General features: G+C 41.8%; 1 protein-coding gene and 1 pseudogene across 7 annotated transcripts in view; one reads left to right on the top strand and one right to left on the bottom strand.

Moving 5' to 3' along the window:
* LOC148508097 (uncharacterized) overlaps positions 1 to 10,255 on the top strand; it is a 399,047-nt gene extending 388,792 nt beyond the window's left edge. For 6 of the 7 annotated variants that reach the window (XM_088445193.1, XM_088445192.1, XM_088445194.1 and 3 more), the window contains 3 exons: positions 84 to 181; positions 288 to 828; positions 4,493 to 10,255. In XM_088445193.1, the coding sequence (XP_088301319.1) occupies positions 84 to 181; positions 288 to 828; positions 4,493 to 5,913 (2,060 nt within the window). In that variant the 3' untranslated portion in view covers positions 5,914 to 10,255. The remainder of the gene's footprint in view (positions 1 to 83; positions 182 to 287; positions 829 to 4,492) is intronic. The other variant, XM_088445189.1, reaches the window with a different exon arrangement.
* Positions 1 to 23,712, bottom strand: part of LOC148508095 (uncharacterized) — a 598,632-nt pseudogene that overhangs the window by 429,815 nt on the left and 145,105 nt on the right.

The following is a 23,712-nucleotide window of genomic DNA, read 5'->3' as shown; positions in this document are numbered from 1 at the left end:
GCAGCCAGTTCACAGTTACGTGCTCTTTCTGACTCTATTCACTAAGCCGAATCAGGCCCTCAGTCACTGTGTGTCTCCTACAGATGGATCCAGTAACAGAAATATGCCAGAGAGATGTCCCCGTCCTCTTTATGCACAGGATTGTACAGAGGAGAATCACAGGATTCCACAGGAATATCAGGTAGATGGGATTTAGGGTCTCGCCAATAAACTAACATGACTGTCACCATGTGATCTTCTACTGTTTAATCTCAATGAAATCAGACTTTATTTTATGGTTCCTTTAGTGTGAAGATCTTGTTGATATTAAGGCAGAAGATATAGAGGGAGAACAAGAGACGTATGTGACTGATGATAATGCAGAAGATATAAAGGGAGAACAAGAGACGAATGTGAATGATAATAATGCAGAAGATTTAGAGGGAGAAGAAGAGACTTATGTGACTGATAATGCAGAAGATATAGAGGAAGAACAAGAGATGTATGTGAATGATAATAATGCAGAAGACATAGAGGGAGAAGAAGAGTCGTATGTGACTGATATAATGGCAGAAGATACAGAGGGAGACGAAGAGACGTATGTGACTGATATGAAGGCAGAAGACATAGAGGGAGAAGAAGAAACGTATGTGACTGATATAAAGGCAGAAGATATAGAGGGAGAAGAAGAGACATATGTGACTGATAATAAGGCAGAAGATACAGCGGGAGAAGAAGAGACGTATGTGACTGATATAAAGGCAGAAGATATAGAGGTAGAAGAAGAGACATATGTGAGGGGTGATCAGCAGTATAAGGAGGAGGAAATTCTTACAGATATCAGCACAGGTGAGTAATAAACCCTTACATTACAAAATATTGTCTCATATTTTCCTTGTTCAGTTACTACAGCAATCTCTTATCCTGCACCCTCATCTGTCAGTTCAAACTAATGATGGATATGTATTTGGGAGCCATCAGCCCCTGTTATACTCCTGCTCTTCCCCTCACATCATGTCACTGCGTGTTACCAGCCCAGAGATCTGACCAGTCTCCTCCCCACACTCTCTGGTGTATCTCATACATCAGGATCCATCAGCCCCTATTAGACTCCTGCTCTCCCCCTCACATCATGTCACTGTGTGTTACCAGCCCAGAGATCTGACCAGTCTCCTCCCACACTCTCTGGTGTATCTCATACATCAGGAGCCATCAGCCCCTATTATTCTCCTGCTCTCCCCCTCACATTATGTCACTGTGTGTTACCAGCCCAGAGACCTGACCAGTCTCCTCCCTGCACTCTCTGGTGTATCTCATACATCAGAAGTCATCAGCCCCTATTATTCTCCTGCTCTCCCCCTTACATTATGTCACTGTGTGTTACCAGCCCAGAGACCTGACCAGTCTCCTCCCCACACTCTCTGGTGTATCTCATACATCAGGAGCCATCAGCCCCTATTATACTCCTGCTTTCTCCCTCACATCATGTCACTGTGTGTTACCAGCCCAGAGATCTGACCAGTCTCCTCCCCACACTCTCTGGTGTATCTCATACATCAGGAGCCATCAGCCCCTATTATACTCCTGCTCTCCCCCTCACATTATGTCACTGTGTGTTACCAGTCCAGACACCTGACCAGTCTCCTCCCCACACTCTCTGGTGTATCTCATACATCAGGATCACTCAGCCCCTATTATACTCCTGCTTTCCCCCTCACATCATGTCACTGTGTGTTACCAACCCAGAGATCTGACCAGTCTCCTCCCTGCACTATAAAACCATATACTCACACATTATAACAAACTCCATTTATACACACACACACACAAAGCTATAAGCACACACTTATTATTGCACAGTGCTTCCACCAATGCTTGTCTACAATGAAGGATTCAGCCTATAATAGTACTGTGATCCTGACAGTTGGACTATGACACCTGAGAGTGACCAGAGGGACATTTAGTGACTGTTGAACTGTTGCCGTTTGCTACCTTTGTGCCCACCTGGAGACTTGTGAGTAGTGTAACCGGTGGCCTGGACATGCTGCTAGTGTACACAGCTACTGTGCTCTCACATCTCCAGTGTGTGTGTGTGAGAGAAGTGCCTGGTTGCCCAGTGTCACTGGCTTATGTGGTTTCCTGTCCCATGATACTAGCTGGGCAATGTGTAAGCTTGGGGAATGTTACTCAGCACATGTCACCATGGCTGGACCTATGCCATCTGCTTGGTAATCCTGTTGTGTTGTATTTTATCTGTGCAGCAAGAGTCATATCTGCTGTATGTACATTTATTATTAGTAATAAAGTAGCTATACAGTAGTTTGTAAATTAAAAGTAGACATCGTAGACTCACTAATAGTATTACTTAGCATTATTTATATGGGGTCCGCATTGCCTTACACAGTATATAAACAGAACAGATTGCAAGCTTAACAAGGGAATAGTGCAAAAGACTTACAGTACTAAACATTGTAACACATGGGACACCAGCTATAACAACATTGCAGCTTATACAGTCACAGTAACCACAGAAGCAGCATGGGCTGAGCCCAATGGTTTGGTGACACTGTTAGTATTGGGGAGGAGGTGATAGTATAGTTCAGTGGAGCGAAAGCACAGAAGGAAAGAGGGCCTTCTCATTAGAGCTTACATTCTATAGGTTGGAGGGGCTGACAGACAGGGATGACACAGAGGGGGGAGATAGTGAGCGAGGACCATAGAGAGGTGGGTTACAATGAGACCAGGAAGAATTAGTGAAGGTGGGCCATAGTAGAGATGGAATTTGAGTCTGTATGAAGCTTTAGAAAGAGGTGGAGAGTCAGAGATGGTGAGAGCTCCAGCGGTGGGGAGCAGCACCGACAAATTCTTGGAGGCAGGAGTGGGAGGATATAGTTAGTTGGGAGGAGTTGTGCCAGGCATTGCCGGAGAAAAGTGGGTGATGGGAATGTGTAGGGAGATGCAGTTGGAGATATAGGGGGAAGCGGGCTTTATAGGTGAGTGTGAGGAGTTTGAATTGGATTCTGAGGGCATGAGGAGCCAGTGTAGGACTTTGGGAGAGGGGAGGCAGAAGCAGTAGTTTGGAGAAGATGAGCATGGCAGCAGCATTGAGGATAGATTGGAGTAATGAGAGATCAGAATTGGGGAGGACACACGGGAGGAGGATACAGTAGCCCAGTCTGGAGATGAGGTCTTGGTTGCCTCCAGGGTGAGAGAGAATATGATTCTGGAGATATTTCAAAGGTGGAAGCGACAATGGACTGAATGTGGGTATTGATGAAGAAGGCGGAGTTAAGGATATCTCAAGACAGTGGACTTGTGAGATAGAAGAGAGGGTGATGTTGTCGATGGATAGTAAAATTGAAGGAGGTGAGGGAACTCCAGATGGTGGGAAGATGATCAGCTCAGTCTTAGCCATGGTGAGGTAGATAATAGTATGCTGCGCTGTGTATATGTAAGCAGGTCAGTGTAGTTCGATTTAGACAAGGTAATAGGATGACTGAGCCCTAAGTACTATTGTTAGTTAATTCCTATTGATCTATGTTAAAAATAGTAAATAAAAGAAAAAAAAACCTTTAAAAAATTTTTTTTTTTTTTCTTCTTTTCTGTAAAATAAATAATTAAATTAATAAAAACCGTATGCACCAGCAAGACAAGCAGGGAGGGGAAGAGGGTATTAGGATAGGTAAAAAGAGAGACTCCAATATTTAAAACTCTTTTAAAAACAATGTTAGAGCAGGAGGTGAAATGATATTCAATGTCCAGATGATTAGGAGGGATTGAGATATTTTAGCTACTGTCCCTGACTGCCCCTACCTGTGGGTTACTCTGGGACTCTTGCAGCATGCGATCTTCTCCTCCTTTGCTGTCCAGAAAACTCTGCGGGGATCCAACTGGAGCATGCCACAGCGGCTGGTGATGACGTCACTTGCCGGCGGCTTGCTGCTCTCTTGATCCTGCTTAGAGTTGCACAATGCTCTGCTCTGTCTTCCAATGTTTCACGTCCTTCAAGACGCTTGACAAAGCGTCTTGAAGGACGCATGCTGCAAGAGTCGCAGAGTAACCCACAGGTAGGGGCAGTCAGGGACAGTAGCTAAAATATCTCGATCCCTCCTAATCATCTGGACATTGAATATCATTTCACCTCCTGCTCTAACATTGTTTTTAAAAGAGTTTTAAACATTGGAGTCTCTCTTTTTACCTATCCTAATACCCTCTTCCCCTCCCTGCTTGTTTTGCTGGTGCATACTGTTTTTATTAATTTAATTATTTATTTTACAGAAAAGAAAAGAAGAAAGGAAAAAAAAAACATTTTTTAAAAGGTTTTTTTTTGTTTTGTTTTTTAAAAAAGCCCCTTTTTTTATTTACTATTTTTAACATAGATCAATAGGAATTAACTAACAATAGTACTTAGCGCTCAGTCTTAGCCATGTTAAGTTTAAGAAAGCGCTGATATATCCAAGAATATTTGCTCCTCAATGTAAATAATTGTCTATCCTCATACATTTGTTTTCAGTAGATGGACACACAAGCAGGAATACCTCGGAGAGAGATCTCATTCTGTTTCCAGATTTTAAAATACAAGATAAGAACATCAGAGAAGAATGTCCAGGAGAAAACCTAATTACCCTAAATATACATCCAGCACTACACAGTGCAGCTATATCATCTGATCCCTCTAATCATGAGGAACATTCTCCTGATAATTCAGATCTTGCTACACACAGTACAGCTCATAAAGGTGATACGCTATTATCTTGTTCTAAATCTGGTAAAAGCTCTATACGTCAGTCATTTTCTGTTACACATCAGAGAAGTCACACAGTTGAGAGGCCATTTCCATGCTCTGAGTGTGGGAAATGTTTTACATATAAATCTGTGCTGGTTAGACATGAAAAAAGTCACACAGGTCAGAAACCATTTTCCTGTTCTGAGTGTGGAAAATGTTTTGCACAGAACTCCACTCTTGTTATACATAAGATGACGCACACCGGTAAGAAGTCATTTAGATGCTCTGAGTGTGGGAAATGTTTTACACAGAAATCGGATCTTGTTACACATCACAGAAGTCATACAGGTGAGAGGCCATTTACATGCTCTGAGTGTGGGAAATGTTTTACATATAAATCTGTGCTGGTTAGACATGAAAAAAGTCACACAGGTCAGAAACCATTTTCCTGTTCTGAGTGTGGAAAATGTTTTGCACAGAACTCCACTCTTGTTATACATAAGATGACGCACACCGGTAAGAAGTCATTTACATGCTCTGAATGTGGGAAATGTTTTACACAGAAATCGGATCTTGTTACACATCACAGAAGTCATACAGGTGAGAGGCCATTTACATGCTCTGAGTGTGGGAAATGTTTTACATATAAATCTGTGCTGGTTATACATGAAAAAAGTCACACTGGTCAGAAACCATTTTCCTGTTCTGTGTGTGGGAAATGTTTTACCAAGAAATCACATCTTGATAGACATAAGATGACACACACCGGTGAGAAGCCATTTACATGCTCTGAGTGTGGGAAATGTTTTTCACAGAAATCCTATCTTGTTCCACATAAGATGACACACACTGATGAGAGGCCATTTACGTGCTCTGAGTGTGGGAAATGTTTTACACATAAATCACATCTTGTTAGACATAAGATGACACACACCAGTGAGAAGCCATTTACATGCTCTGAATGTGGGAAATGTTTTGCACAGAAATCCTATCTTGTTATACATAAGATGACACACACCGATGAGAAGCCATTTACATGCTCTGAGTGTGGGAAATGTTTTACACAGAAATCAGGTCTCGTCATACATCAGAGATCTCACACAGGTGAGAAGCCATTTCCATGTTCTGAGTGTGGGAAAGGTTTTAAGCAGAAATCAGTTCTTCTTAGACATCAGAGAGGTCACACAGGAGAAATAGAATTTCAATGAGCTGAAATTCTGGACCCTAGGTGCTGTATAGAGCACAATCCAGGTGTGTAGGGGGAAAACACAAAATTAATAGTGTCTAAATAATAACTAAGTAAACAACAATATGTAGGTTGTATCTAGTGACTGTCAATGCAATTTTGTCAATCCATACGTTAAAGTCACCAGTAAACAAAGTACAACAACCAGAAGTGGAGACGGCGCAGCGAGAGCATAGATCACAGGGCAATCACCAGGAACATCTGCAGGTCACATATCAAGAGCTAATAACACTGTGACTGTATATTATAGCGCAATAAAAAGCAATCTGCAGAGCTTCATCCTAATCGGAGTTTCTACAATCTCACGGGGCCCTACCAATTTATGTTTAATGTGCTACCATCATATACAGTTACAGTGTTATTGTGCTACCATCATATACAGTTAGTGTTATTGTGCTACCATCATTTACAGTTAGTGTTATTGTGCTACCATCATATACAGTTAGTGTTTTTGCACTAACATCATAAACAGTTACAGTGTTATTGCGCTACCATCATATACAGTTACAGTGTTATTGCGCTACCATCATATATACAGAGCTGATAACACTGTAACTGTATATGACCTGCAGCCGCTCCTGGTGACTGATCGCAGTGTGGTCTATGATCTCACCATTTTATTCACCTATATCACATTTATATGCTTGAGATATAAAATAGCTGCTGAATATTTACACTATGGCCGATTGATGCAATTAATGTATATTATTTAGGTACTACTTAGGGTGCATATATACTAAATGCTGTAAAAGCTGTGTATATTAATGTAATTAATAAAAGCCCTTCTGGCCTACAGTACATTGGATGTACCATTCACTCCCTGATAATCTAGATTCAGGGAACACAGATGAACATAGTAAAGGGTCACCAGCCGCACAGTGTGTCGCAGCACTTTGCTACCAATCACAGCTGTGCTCCTGACGGCCTGTCACATGTAGGGGTGCACCATGTGAGGAGGACAAGCAGGGGCGCAGACAGGCTTAGGAACTTATGTGCTAAAGAGGCATTATGGATGTCTACATTACAAACCTTGTTCCCACAAGGGCTCAGTGATACTATAGATTATGAGTCCTGTGCTTAGATGTCGGTGTAGTCTACCTGGTAAGCTGGACCCATATATGGGGCCATAACTGCAACTCTTTCTGTACAAATAGGGGTTACATGACGTGTGCGGAGTCTGTTAAAGAAATGGGATGAATCCCTAGTTAGTGGCGCAAAAAAAAAGCAGCCTAAACAGTGATTCAAACATATAAAATCTCACCAAATTTCAATACAAGTAAATAAAACAAAAATTATGTGACTCAAAAGAAAAGGCGCTGGTGAAAAAAAAAAAAAAATTATTACATTCCTTGGAAGAGAATAGTGTCCGTGATTAAAGTCTGGAGGGTTCTTCCTTCTTTATCCTCCAACATATACGTGGGATCATAAAAATAATGAAAAAATATATATGTGTAATACAGTTTCTATATAGATAATTAGTGTGTAGACAATTCTTTATAGTGAAGATGATTCATTCAAATGGGTGCAGGCGTATTAGAACTCACACTCAGTGGTGTAATTACATGCATCAAAATGTTTCTTTTAATTTCACCTCCGTGTTAAAGAGCTATGTAACCCCTACCAGAAGGAGAGAAGAAAATGGCGTACCCCACTCACTGTAAGTGTGTAGGGATCAAATACATCAAGGTATCTTTATAAAAACCTCCACAAATGAGAAGCGCACCCCACTCACGGTAAGTATGGAAGATTTCAGACGTATAAAGGTTTCTTTATCAAATTCCTTAATGATTTTTTCTTCATGTACAGACCCTCTCTCTGTAAAACGTTTAATCCCCGAAAAAATGTTTATAAAATCCAAATGAGTATAAAATATCCAATATTTATTGCAACAAATCACTCATAGCAAAAACAGCAACAAGTGATCATATATTAAAAAGTATAATGACCTACAAAATGGTCAATCATACATGAAAAATGCAGAAAACAATTAAGTCCATAAAAAATTATACAAATCCATAAAAAAATGAAGAATAAAAAAAATCCCAGAAGAAATAAAAAATGGATGCAAACCTGATGTATCAGGAAAAAAGGTTGTTCACACTCGTGCTGTCGACGCGTTTCGGCCTGTAGTAGGCCTTTATCAAGACATATCCAGAGTGTCAATCAGCCTAGTATTTAAACCATGAACAGCCAATCGAAAGCATCAAGGAAATGATATCAGTCGTTAAGACTCAGTTGATACCAAAAAGGCAAAAACACATCAACCCTCATATATACGTAAATACAAATGTAATAGTCACATCAAGATGGTCATATAGTGATTCCAATGTATATAATAGTTAATAAATCAAGACAATACACTAAATTCCATGTGTTGCCATGACAACCGCTTATATGTTGCAGGAAGAGTTTTAATCTCCCCGACCATAACTAAATGAGGCAATATATCCAGTGGATGGGTGTATAAGCCCAGTTATCTATTAAGTCATCCCACTCGGCGAGTGTTTATATTCACTGATTGCACGGGAAAAGAACATAGCTAATTCCGGAATCTAAGCAGCCGGAAGTGATGTCGCGGCATCCCGCACCAGTTTTAAGAACTTCACATAAAGTCCGGACAATAATGCATGATCTGGATATAGTGGAAGACACATCCATCCACTCCTTCATCTAGGAAGCACCCGGGGCATGCAATCAGTGACCAACGGAAGTGACAATGCGGTCCACCCCGACAGAAGCCCACAACTCGAGGTGGAACGCAAACGTCACCTCCGGATTTAATGGGTAGAAATGTTTAACTGTAAACTAGATCTTTCTGACACCGTATTCCCCACATGTGTAGGTGTTCCCGGTGGAACGAAATAAGGTTCTTGGATACAAAAGGTTAAGCCACACAAACCAGTATCTTGAAGAAAGATGTAATTTATTACAACAAATAACAAAATAATAATGGTTACTTAGCTTCAGAATAGAAAATGGTTACACAATCCAGGAGCCTCTCTGGACAAACAATTTCCATGCCACCTGCTGCAGACATCCAGGCTTAGGGCAGGCCACTGGAATCTCCTTTGTCTTTGCTTATATAGCATCCTACTTGTCATACCTAACTAACTCTTACTAATATGGGTATAAACCTACTTCAAACTACTCTATTGGTTAACTACTGATAAGGACTTTCTAAAACTTAACGCAGGCATACATCGCAAAAGACAACGCCTAAAGGATTTATGGCTTGTCTGCTTTCCACATTCATGTACCATTTCGTGCCTGATACACCACTTCATGTCTGATACATAAGAACCATGAATGAAAATGGCTGTCAGTAGCCATTTTTCTCTCCCAATACAGTATGTAACACAATACCAGGATGAAATGAATAACTGATAGAGGAGACCAACCTACAATGATGGCATGTGCAGGATAAGACATGTAATTCTCTGTACGGTCTGTTCAGCATTAATAGATGCACCACTAAGACACATTGTGGTTAGAGTGGTGTAACTAGTGGTATATTTCCTGTAATAGGTAAAGAAGATACATGTAGTAGTGTTTGTGGGTGTAGAGTAATCTTTCAAATTTGTCTACTACAGCAAGAGGTAATAGGTTTGAGGCCAAGTAAGAACTTGGGGGGGACAAATATATAATTTGTGGTTCAATACAATACAAATATTTATACTTTATAGTAACATGGTGTAATTATATACATGGCTAACAACTATAAACCTTTTCTCATATTTTACTCTATCATTTGTTTGTATACGAGAAAATGGGGCTAGATTTTATAAAAGTACTTAAATATGAAGAGTATATTGTTGACTCTTAAATGATTGAAAAATAAATTAGAATATACCATATGAACAAGTCATATGATAGTGGCTTTGATGATAGGGATAACAGAATATATTAACTTAATAGAAATAGGTCTAATCTGAGCCCAGCTTCATCACTTAACAGGTGGAGTGATAGGGCAGTGGTAGAGAAAAGGTTTAGGAAGCACAAGGTGATGAGTTTGAGTCCTGGGAAGGGAGGTGGATCAATATTGGTGAGAACATTGAATTTAAATCAGGATATTATATCTTAAGGATGACAAACCCCCAGTTTTAACATTAAAAACATAGCTCTTCTCTTGAATGGGGGGTGCTACCATAGACACATATTATCAATGAAACAATGGGGAAAGAGAATGTCAGCTATGGTGCAGAAACATAATAAATTATAACTTTGTATGTTTCATTCTAAAATATGGAATCAAGTTTTAAAACTAGAAAAATGAAAACAAAGATAAAGAAAATTGTGAAAAGAGTGTGCAGTGCATTTTATTCACATTTTCTAACTATGTCAATCAAATATGTTATCAATAAAGTTGGATGTGTAAGAAATTGTCAGTGTCCTGCGTATTTTTGAAATGATTTATGAGCGATAACAATAATATTCCTGACCTTATATTTGCACATATATTTAATACATATATATTATTTGGGTGGTTTTACAGATTTTTTTTTTTATAAAATCTCAATGAGGCTGTATTTATGTATATGGCACAGTATTTGCCTCAGGGATCATATATATCTCCTATTGTAAGGGATTAGAACTACTTCTATAAATGCATTTGAACTTCAGCAAAATGAATCTGTACGAAGAATCCAACATTTGAGGTCAAAGTATAACCAAAACCAAATTTTTTTATATAACCACACACAGATATTAACAATTGGAGATAGTTGACTTCCGGTTCTGGCTGCATGGAGTGAGCGTCTCCCTCCAGGCGCTCCGCCATGAACCCAGCCAATTTAACTTTTAAAGGCTGTTTAAACAGTGTCCAAAAGGGATCCCTTTACTATTACATTATCCGGTGCTTTATGGAGAAGTTCGCTCCTGCATCCTCTGCCGCTCCAACCTAGATAAGGAAAATGCCGGGTTGAAGCTAACATGGAGGCACTCACACCAGCGCACATTAAAACTGCAGCTGTAGCCTCTGATGCTGGTACAATGCAGATCTACCTCCCCTGCCTCCTACAGTGCAGTAGTAGAGGCAATTAAATCCACTATGGGTTCCCTTTTAAATCAAGCTGTTAGTGACATTTCAACCCAGCTACAGCAATTGTCCCATAGAGTCTGACGCATATGCTCCCACTCTAATCACATGGCGGATGTTCAATACTCCATAAAAAATTGGAAAAGGAGAATTTTCAATTGAAAACCAAACTTGATGACCTTGAAAACAGGTCTGGAAGAAACAACATCAGGCTGGTGGGGTCACCTGAATCTGTGAAGGGATAGGTGCTGGCACAGTTTGTTCCATCCATGCTACCGACACTTTTAGGCATTACAGAAGAATGCAAAAATCTGGTGATAGCTTGGGATCACAGAGTGGGTCCTCCTAGACCCACAGATACCAGACCTAGGGTCATATTTAAATGCCGAAATTATCTGCACAAGGTGGCGTTTTGGAGTGTTTTGCAAAAGAATAGGAATATCTCCTGGGAGGGCCATAAATTATAAATATTCCAAGATTTTTCTGTGGATCTCACGCGTGCCCGAAAAGCTTTCTAACTTATTTGCACAGAACTCATCTGGGAATGCACGAAATTCACACTGATATACCCCGCTTGTTCCAAGGGGATTCCTTCTAAGACCTTACCTGCCTAGACGACGCACAAGCATATTTACATGAGAAAGCTCAATAACGAAGTGCAGACATCTCCCATCCAGTTTCTGCTCCATGGGCTTAAATGCAAAATCCATATTTCCTGCTTTGCTTAAGAGCTCAGTCAAACCCACCTATTGTTCTTATTACGGTATTTATACATTGTTTATTGTACACGTCTAATTTCTCTTCTTGTTTTATGTCATTATGTCACTATTTTCTAATATATATATATATATATATATATAAAGCACTAATCCATGGCACTCACCATTCCTAGTTTTGGGGTGCAACATGGTATGTGACCACATTGTTTAAATAGAAATCACAGGGGCTCTGCACTCAGCATAATAACTAATAATAATAAACAGTGGGGGTTTGGTTCATGAATTGATCAATGCATTTAAGCTTGCAGCCCATCGTAAATGTCCATGCACACTTGGTAACAGTCTCACATTTAAAAGCAAAGTTGCTGTGAGCTTTAAACCTTGATAGCATATCCTGAGTTTAACACTAATGTGATGGCTATGTCCATGTTATAATTCTGAGCAATAGAGTAGGGACTTGCAGTAAAGTGGGGTCCCGTGACGATGGGCTGCAAGCTTAAATGCATTGATCAATTCATGAACCAAAACCCCACTGTTTATTATGTTTATTATTATTATTAGTTATTATGGTGAGTGCAGAGCCCCTGTGATTTATATATATATATATATATATATGGTCCAGTATACTCGCTATTATATCCCCCCCCGCTTCTGTACTATAGGGGTAGTGGCTAAAAGCTTGCGTCCGGAAAGTTTTCTGTATACAGTATTACTGTACATATTGTGGTTTGGGTTTTTTTACACCAGGAAGTTGTATAGATCTGGTATATTTACCTGCCCTGTTACAGCGATATTTATCCTATGAGTTATTATCACATCACTCCCCTTATTTTTCTGTCTGTCTTTTTTCCTCAGTAATCTTCCCTTCTCCACTTCCTCTTTTCTGTTGTGCCCATGCTCATAACTGTTATCTGATATGTATAAGAAATTGACCATCATGTCTATTCTTATTGCTAGAATGTCTCAGCTGTATATAGGAACTTGGGATATTGGGTCATTAATTCTCCTGCTAAGAGGCATAGGGTACTACTTTACTGTGGCCAAACAGAATATGGATATAGTATTTCTTCAGGAGACAGTGACCAGAAACCTATGTAGAAAAAGGGGAACACAAGGAAATGGGAAAACAGATCCTGCACAGGAATGGTGATAACAATGTGTATAATTTATTATATCCAACTATAGGGAATATTATTTTGGGTTCATATCCAGAAGTAATAGGGTGTTGGTGGTGCTCCCAGGAATCAATATATTTATATATCTGGTTGGTATTTTCCAAAAAGAATGAAAATGTCTTGTTTGGGGAACTCTTTATGTGTAACAAGTGTATTGGTTGTAGTAATTAAAACTTAACTTGTATTTCTACCTACTTTGATCAAATATTATATAAAAAATAATAAAGAGAAATTCTGAAAAAACGGTCGCAATTAATGCATGGGTATATTGAGATTAGGGATGTGCAGGCTTGGTTTTACTCGGATTTACTCGGTTCTTATCGCCACTTTACCGCAAATTCGGATTTATTATATTGGCTATCCAAAACACATGATAGGCGATAGCCAATAAAATGCCGTTTAAAGATCCGAGTAAAACCGAACCCGCTCACCCCTAATTGAGATACAATACAAATTCTAATATTGCCTAGTAGAGAAAGAAAATATTTAAGAGATTAGTTCTATTATTCACTTGCACAATTAGTCCTACAGTATGTTTTTGTCCAACAACATAGTATGTCAATAATATTCAGACAGGGATAGAATTATTGCACACCTCCCAAGAGAGTAAAATATAATGGGTTCAAATATTCACCGCCACAAAATATCTGTTTATATGCATCTAATAACACAAAATCTGTTTAGAATATTGCATATACCCCCTTCAGTAGCAGCGTATGAATAATTCCACACATTCCATTGGGTAACAGTATATAATCAACGATTATATACTTGCACATCTCCCATGGAAAAGTTTGTATTGTTTGCACAGAGTGTGGTGGATTTAAATATTCACCTCCATGTGATATCTGTCTTATTGCCCTGACAATACAGTTCTATTTATAGCATTGCATTTATCCTCTTTAATATCAGTTTGTGATTAGTTGCACATGTCCCGTGTGATAGCAGCATAAATAATGACAATTTGGCACATTATTGGACCCGGTGACCTAAGAGGAAGTACAAAGAGCCATTCAACACCTGAAGCCAGCTAAAGTACCTGGACCTGCTGGTCTTGGGAATGATTTTTATAAATTACTCTCATCTAGAATTGCTGACACCTTAGTATCCATTTTTAAGCAGTTATTACCCAGTTATGCCCTTTCCCTCTACTTTAAGCATGCTATTGTGAAGGTTCTTCCAAAACCTGGAAGAGATCTATCCTCACCCGCCTCTAACAAACTGATATCCCTTCTAAATTCTGACTATAAATTGTTGACAAAAATTTTTGCTGATAGGGTCGAAGAACTATTGCCAACTACTATACATAGAGACCAAACGGGCTTCATCTGGGGTCGGAACTTTGTGTTGCATGTTCGCAGATTAATATCTATTATTCAGCACTTGCACTCCACCGAGGTCACTGATTCAAATCTTATCCTCTCCTTAGATGCAGAGAAGGTCTTTCACCTTATCACTTGGCCTCACCTGTTTCACACTCTAGACCAGTTTTGCTTCCCTACCCCATTCAGAAATTTAATGGTAACACTCTTTGCCAATTCACAGTTCCAGGTGTCCTGCAATGGTTTCCGATCTTCGCCTTTTTCCATACAGAAGGGTATCAGACAGGGAATCCCCTCTCTTAATTGCAATAGAGTCTCTGGCTATAGTTCTTAGAGCCTCCACTGGGTTTACGAGAATCTCCATAAGAGAAATAACTCTTAAAGTCGCTCTATTCGCAGACGACATGCTATTGTTTGTCTCAAATCCGGCACAGTCATTACCTGTAATAATATGTCTCATTGCCTCATTTGCTACTTTCTCTTGATACAAAGTTAATTTTCATAAATCCAAGATCCTTCCAATTTCAGGCCCCATAAACATCCTGTGAGATATCCCTACAATACCATGCCTTCAAATGTAATACAACACAGAGAAAATATTTCAGTGTACAAATCCCCTTGGCCTTATCCAATTTATACAAACTTACCTTCACCTCAGATATTGAAAAAATATCCACAATGCTAGATAATTGGAGGCTACTTCCGTTATCTTATTAGGTCATATTGCTGTCATTATATCTGTTATTTTTCCAAAATATTCTCTCTAATACATATGATCTCAATCAGTATTATAAACTTGATCTAAAGCAAAGTTTATGTTTGTTGTGTAAATTTACCTGGCAGGGTAAGAGACCTGGAATGGCCATGGAGAAGTTCCCCTTATCACCACAGGAGGGGGTGTGAGATATATTAGTGATTGACTCCCTAACCGTAGTGTATATATACAGACATAAGACTAGATATGGCCCTATTTTCCCTTATTCACCAGCAGATTCACTGCATTCAACACGTCCAGATAATATCCCATCACACTTTCTCTATCATATTATCCTTAGAGACACCTATTTAGCCTGGAGATCTATAAATATAAAGCCCCATAGGAATTGCTGTTCATCACCCTATATTCCTCGGTGGGGTGTTTCCTCCTTCCCCTCACCATTGTCTAACACACAGTATGACATGATAAAGGATTGAGTAACACTTCCAAAGTTCTTGATCCTAAGAGCAACTTACTTAGCTTCTCTGATCTTCACCAACAATTCAATATTCCACACACTAACTATTATATGTACTTGCAGACAAGACACTTCATTTTTTTAATTCCTCCGGCCATGGATTCTACTTCTCCTTGTGATCCTATATGCTTGCTATTAAGCAACTCTCATTTTACCATACAATACTAAATATCGTTACTCTTTAGTAGTAGATATCTCATCCAACACTTTGAGAGATAAAACACTAACTCTCTGGAAATCAGATTTACCTTCCCTGTCTAATAGTGAGGATCTGTTTTGGCATTATGACTCAGAATATGTCATTCTTCTTACAAGAAGTACATATTCCAACAATTTTCAGTGCCTATATCTGTCACGACCAGGGTTTCTCGGCATGGTGGTCAACGGATATTACCTGTGAGGTCACTGTGGTGGGGGGCATCTGGCAGTGGTGCTGGTGTGTGGTGAGGGGCATTGGCTGTGCATGCTGTCACATTGGGCTGGTGAGGCCTGGCAGTGCTTCCGTTCCGTTTGGCATGGGCGCTGCCATCTTGCCTCCGGCCATGTGATTTGCTCGCCCAATCCTGGTTTGTCACATGCTCTCTCTGGCCAGTCACGGCACAGCACTTGGTGTTTAGGGAGGTTCAGAGCCTCACTTCATTGCCAGTGCAACATGTTTCTCAGTGTAGCTGAGAGAGTTCCCTGTGCTCACCACCTGTTACCTGTGAAACGCTATCTGCCTGCCTGCTTGTCTGCTCCAACCCCGCTGGACTACCCTGCATCCTCCATTACCTTCCCCTTGCCTGAGTACCTGAGTCCTGCTGTTCACCCTGCACCTTGCCTCCACTGACACTGCTGGATATTTCTTCCTCAGTCTGCATTCTTCATCAATCAGTCACCACCTGGACATTTTCTATTAACCAGTCACTACCTAGACATTTTCCATTGCCTGTCACTAACTGGACTTTTTCCTATTTGCCTCACTACAGCTCCCAGGTGCACTTTAGTGCTATACCTTGACTTTGTTTTACCACATTCATGTCTGTTAAGCCACTCATTAAAAACTCCACATTTACTTTTAAACCTGCTTCAGTATCTGCTCCTATTACCACCCTGGGTCCACAACAAAACCAGAACCTCACAGTTTGCACTGGCCCCATGGATCCAGCCACAGAACAGGAGTCTGGAGTAGATTTATTTCGGTGCATTGCTGGCCATCTGAAAAACCTGGAAACCATGCAGCACCAAATGGCTTAGTTTCTGCAAGAAATGTCTAAATGACAGGATAATCTGCAAACCTCCTTATCCACCTCTGGGGTACCAGCAACTACACCCGCTTCTATGTCCGGGAATACAGGAAGTAGGGCATCTCCCCGCTTACATCTCCCTTTGCCAACGGCAACCCTAAGCTCTGTCACGGATTCCTAAATCAGTGCGATATACATTTCACCCTACAGCCTGATAATATTCCCACTGCAAGAACCAAAGTGGCTTACATAGTCTCCCTGTTGCCTGGCTCAGCCTTGGACTGGGCTTCCCCACTCTGGGAGCATTCAGATTCTCTGCTGGATAACTATACCGACTTTGTAGCATCATTCAGGAGGATTTTTGATGAGCCTGGATGTACTGTATCAGCCTCATCCAGTATTATGATTATTGGAACAAGGAGCTCGTCCTGTCAGCCAATATGCCGTACAGTTTCAGATTTTGGCATCAGAACTCAAGTGGAATGAGGAAGCCCTCACCTCAGCTTTCTGGCATAGGCTTTCTGATCGACTAAAGGATGATCTGGTCACCCGTGACCTTCCTGCTAACCTAAACGATATGATTTCCCTCTGTAACAAGATTGACCTACATTTCAGAGAACATCAGGCTGAGAAGCACAGAACTGACCGGCAAAGGTCATTTACTCCTCCCTCTATTACCCGTCCAACCCCTCCTTCTACAGAGGAAAAGCCAATGCAGGTGAATCATACCCATCTCTCCAAAGAGGAACGTCAGAGAAGAATATTAAAAAGCCTCTGCCTATACTGTGAAGACTCGGGTCACCTGGTGGCCTCCTGTTCCTGAAAATCGGGAAACACCCGTTCCTAACTGACCCTGGAAACATCAAGTTAGGAGTAATGAGCCCGTCTCCAAATTCTAAAGATTTCGTATTGATCTTAGCCATAGATCTCAAGTCAAAACCTGTCTTCGTTACTGCTCTACTAGATTCTGGAGCAGCCGGAAATTTTATAACCTCCAGCTTAGTGGACGAACTACAGATTTCTTGTTCAGCCCTCCATCATGCGATTTCCTTGACTGCCATAGATGGTCGGCCTCTGGCTAATGGATTTGTCACCAAAGACACTCAACCAGTACTAGTCCGTATCGGAGCACTCCATTCTGAGTCTTTAAAGTTCTTAGTGATACCTGAGGGGCTCAAGAGGTCATTTTAGGACTACCCTGGTTACGCCTGCACAATCCTAGGATAGACTGGTGTTCTATGCAAATTCTTTCATGGGGAGCTGACTGTCAGAAATCCTGTCTTCCCAAGATATGACCTGTAAAGGAAAACAGCTTCAGTAATATCTCCATCAATTCCTAAGGAGTATCAAATGTTTACTGATGTCTTCTCTGAACAACAAGCAAATGTCTTACCTCCTCATAGAGAGTAAAATTGTCCAATTGATCTATTGCCAGACAAGATGTCACCTCATGGTCGCACCTATCTGTCCTTACTTGAGACCAAAGCTATGTCTGAATACATTCAGGAGAATTTGGAGAAAGGATTTATTCACCTCTCCTTCCAGAGCTGGGTTCTTCTTCATTGCCAAAAAGGACGTTGGCTTAAGACCTTGTATAGACTACCGAGACTTGAATGATATAGCTGTCAAGAATCGATATCTGCTTCCACTAATCACAGAGTTATTTGACAGAGTTAAGTGGTCCATCATATTCTCCAAGTTAGATCTTAAAGGGCCTACAATCTCATTTGTATTCACTCAGGTGACGAGTGGAAGACCGCTTTTAATACTAGAGATGGACATTTTGAATACCTTGTGATGCCTTTTGGCTTGTGCAATGCCCCTGCTGTCTTTCAGGGCTTTGTCAATGAAATTTCCCGGGACTTATTATATGTGTCTGTTGTTGTCTATCTGGACGGTATATTGATTTTCTCGTCTTCTCCAGAGGAACATCATAAACATGTGAAGGAGGTGCTGTCTTGTCTGAGGGAAAACCACCTCTACTGTAAGCTGGAGAAATGTGTCTTTAGTGTACCCAGTGTGCCATTTCTCGGTTATGTCATCTCTGGCTCCAGGCTAGAAATGGATCCCAAGAAAGTACAGGCGATCCTGGATTGGTCCCGACCTCAAAGTTTGAAAGCCATCCAGAGACTACTCGGATTCGCCAACTATTATAGATGTTTTATCAAAGGATTCTCATCACTGATGGCTCCCATTACGGCCCTGACCCGTAAAGGCGCCAATCCTGCCCTATGGTCACCCGAAGCAGAAACCGCCTTCCAGCTTCTGAAACAAGGTTGAAACAAGCCTTTATCACAGCTCCTGTCTTAAGACACCGGACCTGGATAGACCTTTCTTATTAGAGGTGGATGCCTCATCAGAAGCAGTGGGAGTAGTTTTATATCAGTATTATGAAGGCAACAGAGTTAATCCCTGAGGGTTTTTCTCCAAAAAGTTCTCTCCTGCTGAAAGGAACTATGCCATAGGTGAACAAGAACTCTTGGCAGTGAAGTTGGCGCTGAAGGAGTGGAGATACTTATTGGAAGGGGCCGAATTTCCCTTCACTGACCATCGGAACCTCCTCTTTCTCAAAAATATCCAGTGTGTGAGTCCTCGTCTGGCCTGATGGGCCATCTTCTTTGCTCATTTCCAGTTCACCCTGACCTTCTGATCTGGAGCTCTTAATCAAAAAGCAGATGCTCTGTCTAGATCTCTCCTCTGTAATGACAAATCAGAGACCCTATGTAGTGTCCCTGTGCTGGAGTCAAGAGTGTTTGCCACCGTACAAATACAACCCCCTATGGGGAAGACCTTTGTGGCCCCAGAGTTAAGGAAGCAGCTCCTCACCTGGGCTCATTCCTCTCACTTTGCAGGTCACTCAGGTACTCAGAAGACTCTGGAACTTTTAAAAAGAAGTTACTGGTGGCCATCCATGAAGGCTGATGTGCTGGAGTTTATTTCCTCATGTACCTCATGTGCTCAGCATAAGTCTTCGCATCAAGCCCCAGCTGGTGAATTGTTGCCCCTGCCTATTCCATCACGTCCATGGATGCATCTCTCCATGGACTTTGTAATGGATTTACCGAACTCTCAGGGTTACATCACCATCTGGGTTGTGGCAGACCGATTTTCGAAGATGGTCCATTATGTACTTCTAAAGAAACTGCCTACTGCTCCTGACTTGGCTCATCTGTTCATCCAGCACATATTATGCCTCCATTGACTTCCTACAGAAATAATTTCTGATCATGGTACGCAATTTGTGGCAAAATTCTGGAGAGCCCTATGTTCTGTTCTACAAGTAAAGTTGAACTTTTCCACAGCCTATCACCCTCAAAGCAATGGATCCACAGAGCTGGTCAATCAAGACCTTGAGACCTTCCTAGGGATCTTCATGTCATCATCCCAAGACAATTGGTCTGAGTTGCTACCATGGGCGGAATTTGCACATAATGCCTCCTATCATTCCTCTACTAATCAAACCTCATTTCTGATCGTCTACAGTCTTCATCCTTGGATTCTTGAATTCCGAAGCCTGCCTGTCTTTGATGTGCCAGCCGTGGAGGATACCGTATGAATATTTGCATCTAATTGGTCACAAGTACGTATTGATTTGGAGAAGGCGTCCTCTCGCTACAAACTTCAGGCAGATAGGAGACGTAGGAAGGTACCTTGTATGCAAGTTGGAGACCAAGTCTGGTTGTCCACCCGGAACCTCCGTCTTAGAGTACCTTCGATGAAATTTGCTCCCCGGTTCATCGGACCCTACTCCATCACAGAAATAATCAACCATGTGGAGTAACGCCTTCAGTTGCCCGCTTACCTAAAAATTCCTAACTCATTCCACATCTCCCTCCTGAAAGCCCTAATCTTGAACAAATTTCGCAAGGTCCTTCCTGTTCCCCCCCGCATCCAGCCTGAGAGAGGCATGGAGTACGAGGTCTCCCAGGTCCTGATTCTTGTATCCGCAGGTGACGACTACAGTATCTCCTAGATTGGAGGGGTTACAGCCGTGAGGACCGCTGTTGGACCGATGCCCGAGACATCCATGCTCCCGCACTCATCAGGAAATTCCACTCAGCTCATCCTGGAAGACCTGGTGCGTGTCCTGAGTCACCCATAAGGGGGGGGTACTGTCACGACCAGGATTCTCGGCATGGTGGTTGATGGGTATTATCTGTGAGGTTACTGTGGCGGGGGGCATCTGGCAGTGGTGCTGGTGTGTGGCGAGGGGCATTGGCTTGCGTGGCTCTGCATGGGCATGCTGTCATGTTGGGCTGGTGAGGCCTGGCAGTGCTTCCGTTCCGTTTGGCATGGGCGCCGCCATCTTGCTTCTGGCCATGTGATTTGCTCGCCCAATCCTGGTTTGTCACATGCTCTCTCTGGCCAGTCACGGCAGAGCACTTGGTATTTAGGAAGGTTCAGAGCCTCACTTCATTGCCAGTACAATGTGTTTCTCAGCATAGCTGAGAGTTCCCTGTGCTCACCACATGTTACCTGTGCAATGCTACTTGCCTGCCTGCTTGTCTGCTCCAACCCCGCTGGACTACCCTGCATCCTCCATTACCTTCCCCTTGCCTGAGTACCTGAGTCCTGCTGTTCACCCTGCACCTTGCCTCCACTGACACTCTGCTGGATATTTCTTCCTCAGTCTGCATTCTTCATTAATCAGTCACCACCTGGACAATTCCCCTTGTCTGCCACTACCTGGACATTTTCTATTAACCTGTCACTACCTAGACATTTTCCATTGCCTGTCACTAACTGGACTTTTTCCTATTTGCCTCACTACAGCTCCCAAGTGCACTTTAATGCTATAACCTGACTTTTTGATTTACCACATTCCTGTCTGTTAAGCCACTCATTAAAAACTCCACATTTACTTTTAAACCTGCTTCAGTGTCTGCTCCTATTACCACCCTGGGTCCACAACAAAACCAGAACCTCACAATATCTCTCCTACTCAAAAGACACCATTTCAGTACAATCTATGCCGCAGAAAGCCCAAAATGTCTTATCTGCAGGATTCATGCATTACAGGTGGGATTGCAGGAAAATTATACAGTTTTGGAATAAATTATTAAGTTATCAACTCAATTTGTTCCATCTCAGTAACCCCAGAAGCTGTATTTGTTCAGATTTCTAAAATTGGGATTTAAACCCTAACAGGAAACAGTTGATTCAGCTGCTTACGATTATAGTAACAGTAGCACAGAAGATGATGATCATTGGATGAAATCATCCTCTCTGTCTATTTCAGAAGTTAAACTGAAGCTACCCCAGCCATTATATTTTGATAGAAGAGACAAGTTCCCAGATATTAACAAGGGAGTGGAAAAATTTAATAAATGGTGCTATTATATTGAGTCACTAGACTCTGCATCCCAAGCCCAAATGTTAAAGATCTTTAAGACCACAGATTGGCACCTATATATAGGCAGCTCTCAGCAGACTCACATCTGTCATGGCTGCCAACACTTGAGACTCCTGGCAGGAGGCAGGCCTACTAAGCACAATAAACTGAGGTGGCTTTAGGAATGACCTTTTCATGAAGTCTCGGTAGCACAGAATAAAAGTAAATAGAATTTATTCACAGGAGAAATATAATAGCACATAAAGTCTCAACAACACAGAGGTTCACACAAGCAATTATGAGTATAGGAGAAAACCCCCCATATAGTCTTTAACACAGAAGAGCTAATATGGTAGGGAACCACGAGTCCAGTATGAGGCTAACACCTCAGAATGGTATATAGGAGCTTCACCAGGGTGGAACCCTGTAGTGATGGAGATCCGGAGCAGAGTGAGCCCTGTGATGCGGTGAAAGATGGAGCAGGGTTGAGCCCTGTGATGCTGTGAAGTTGAAGCAGGATTGAGCCCTGTGATTGCGGTAAGGTCAGAGCATGGTTGAGCCCTGTGATGCGATGAGGTTGGAGCAGGGTTGAGCCCTGTGATGCGGTGAGGTCGGAGCAGGGTTGAGCCCTGTGATGCGGTGAGGTTCTGGAACAGGGTTGAGCCCTGCGGTGTAACTAGAATCCAGAGCGGGGTTGAGCCCCGCGATGCAATGAAGGTTGAAGCAGACTTGAGCCCTGTGAAGTGGTGTGGTTCTGGAACAGAGTTGAGCCCTGCGGTATGACTACAATCCGGAACAGGGTTGAGCCCCACGATGCAGTGATGATAACTGTAATGGTGCAGTTGACAACTGTAACGAAGATGGGTTCGATGTCCACAGGAGTAAGAGACAACAGGCAAAGTAAATAGTGCAGCAAAAGGTGAAACCACAGCAGTGGAGCAGAAAGCAATACTTAGGCAATGGCTATGCTAAGCTCTGTAGTGCGGCTGGTAACTGGCATCAGAAGTTTAGCTGGAACATGAGCGTAGATATAGCAAAGTCCACAGCAACCCACAGGCACAGCAGAGATCTGGCAGGAGTCCAAGAAAGACATGAAAGTAACGTTGCACAGACACTGAGACACAGTTAGTATCAGGCTTTATACTAGAGGTCTGTGATCCATAGGAAGTTCAGAACATGTGACCCAAATGGAATCAGGTTTGAAAATAATGGGCAATATAGGAATCCCACAACCTGACAACACCTTGGAAACAGATGATCACTTTAACTCTCTATCCCCTGTATGTGAAGAACGCCAGCAAGCAGGATAGCTCTTCCAACGACCACAAAGGAACTTTGGAAAAAGTAATCTATCTTTATGTACTGAAATAGTCGCAGTCCTGACAACATCATACTCTGAGACCAAAGATTGGTAGCTATATAGGCAGCTCTCGGCAGACTCATAATACTCTGAGACCACAGATGGTACCTATATAGACAGATTTCTGCAGACTCGCATCATACACTGAGACCATAGATTGGTACCTATATAGGAAGCTCTCAGCAGACTCACATCATACTCTGAGATCACAAATTGGTACCTATATAGGCAGCTCTCGGCAGACTCACATCATACACTGATAGCACAGATGGTACCTATATAGACAGCTCTTGGCAGACTCACATAATACTGTGAGACCATAGATTGGTACCTAAGGACAGCTCTCGGCAGACCCAC

This window comes from Taudactylus pleione, unplaced genomic scaffold (assembly GCF_031769625.1).
Source record: "Taudactylus pleione unplaced genomic scaffold, aTauple2 ptg000377l, whole genome shotgun sequence".
NCBI classification, from domain to species: domain Eukaryota; kingdom Metazoa; phylum Chordata; class Amphibia; order Anura; family Myobatrachidae; genus Taudactylus; species Taudactylus pleione.
The sequence above is the reverse complement of the archived record's forward strand: the minus strand, read 5'-3'. Positions and strand labels throughout refer to the sequence as shown.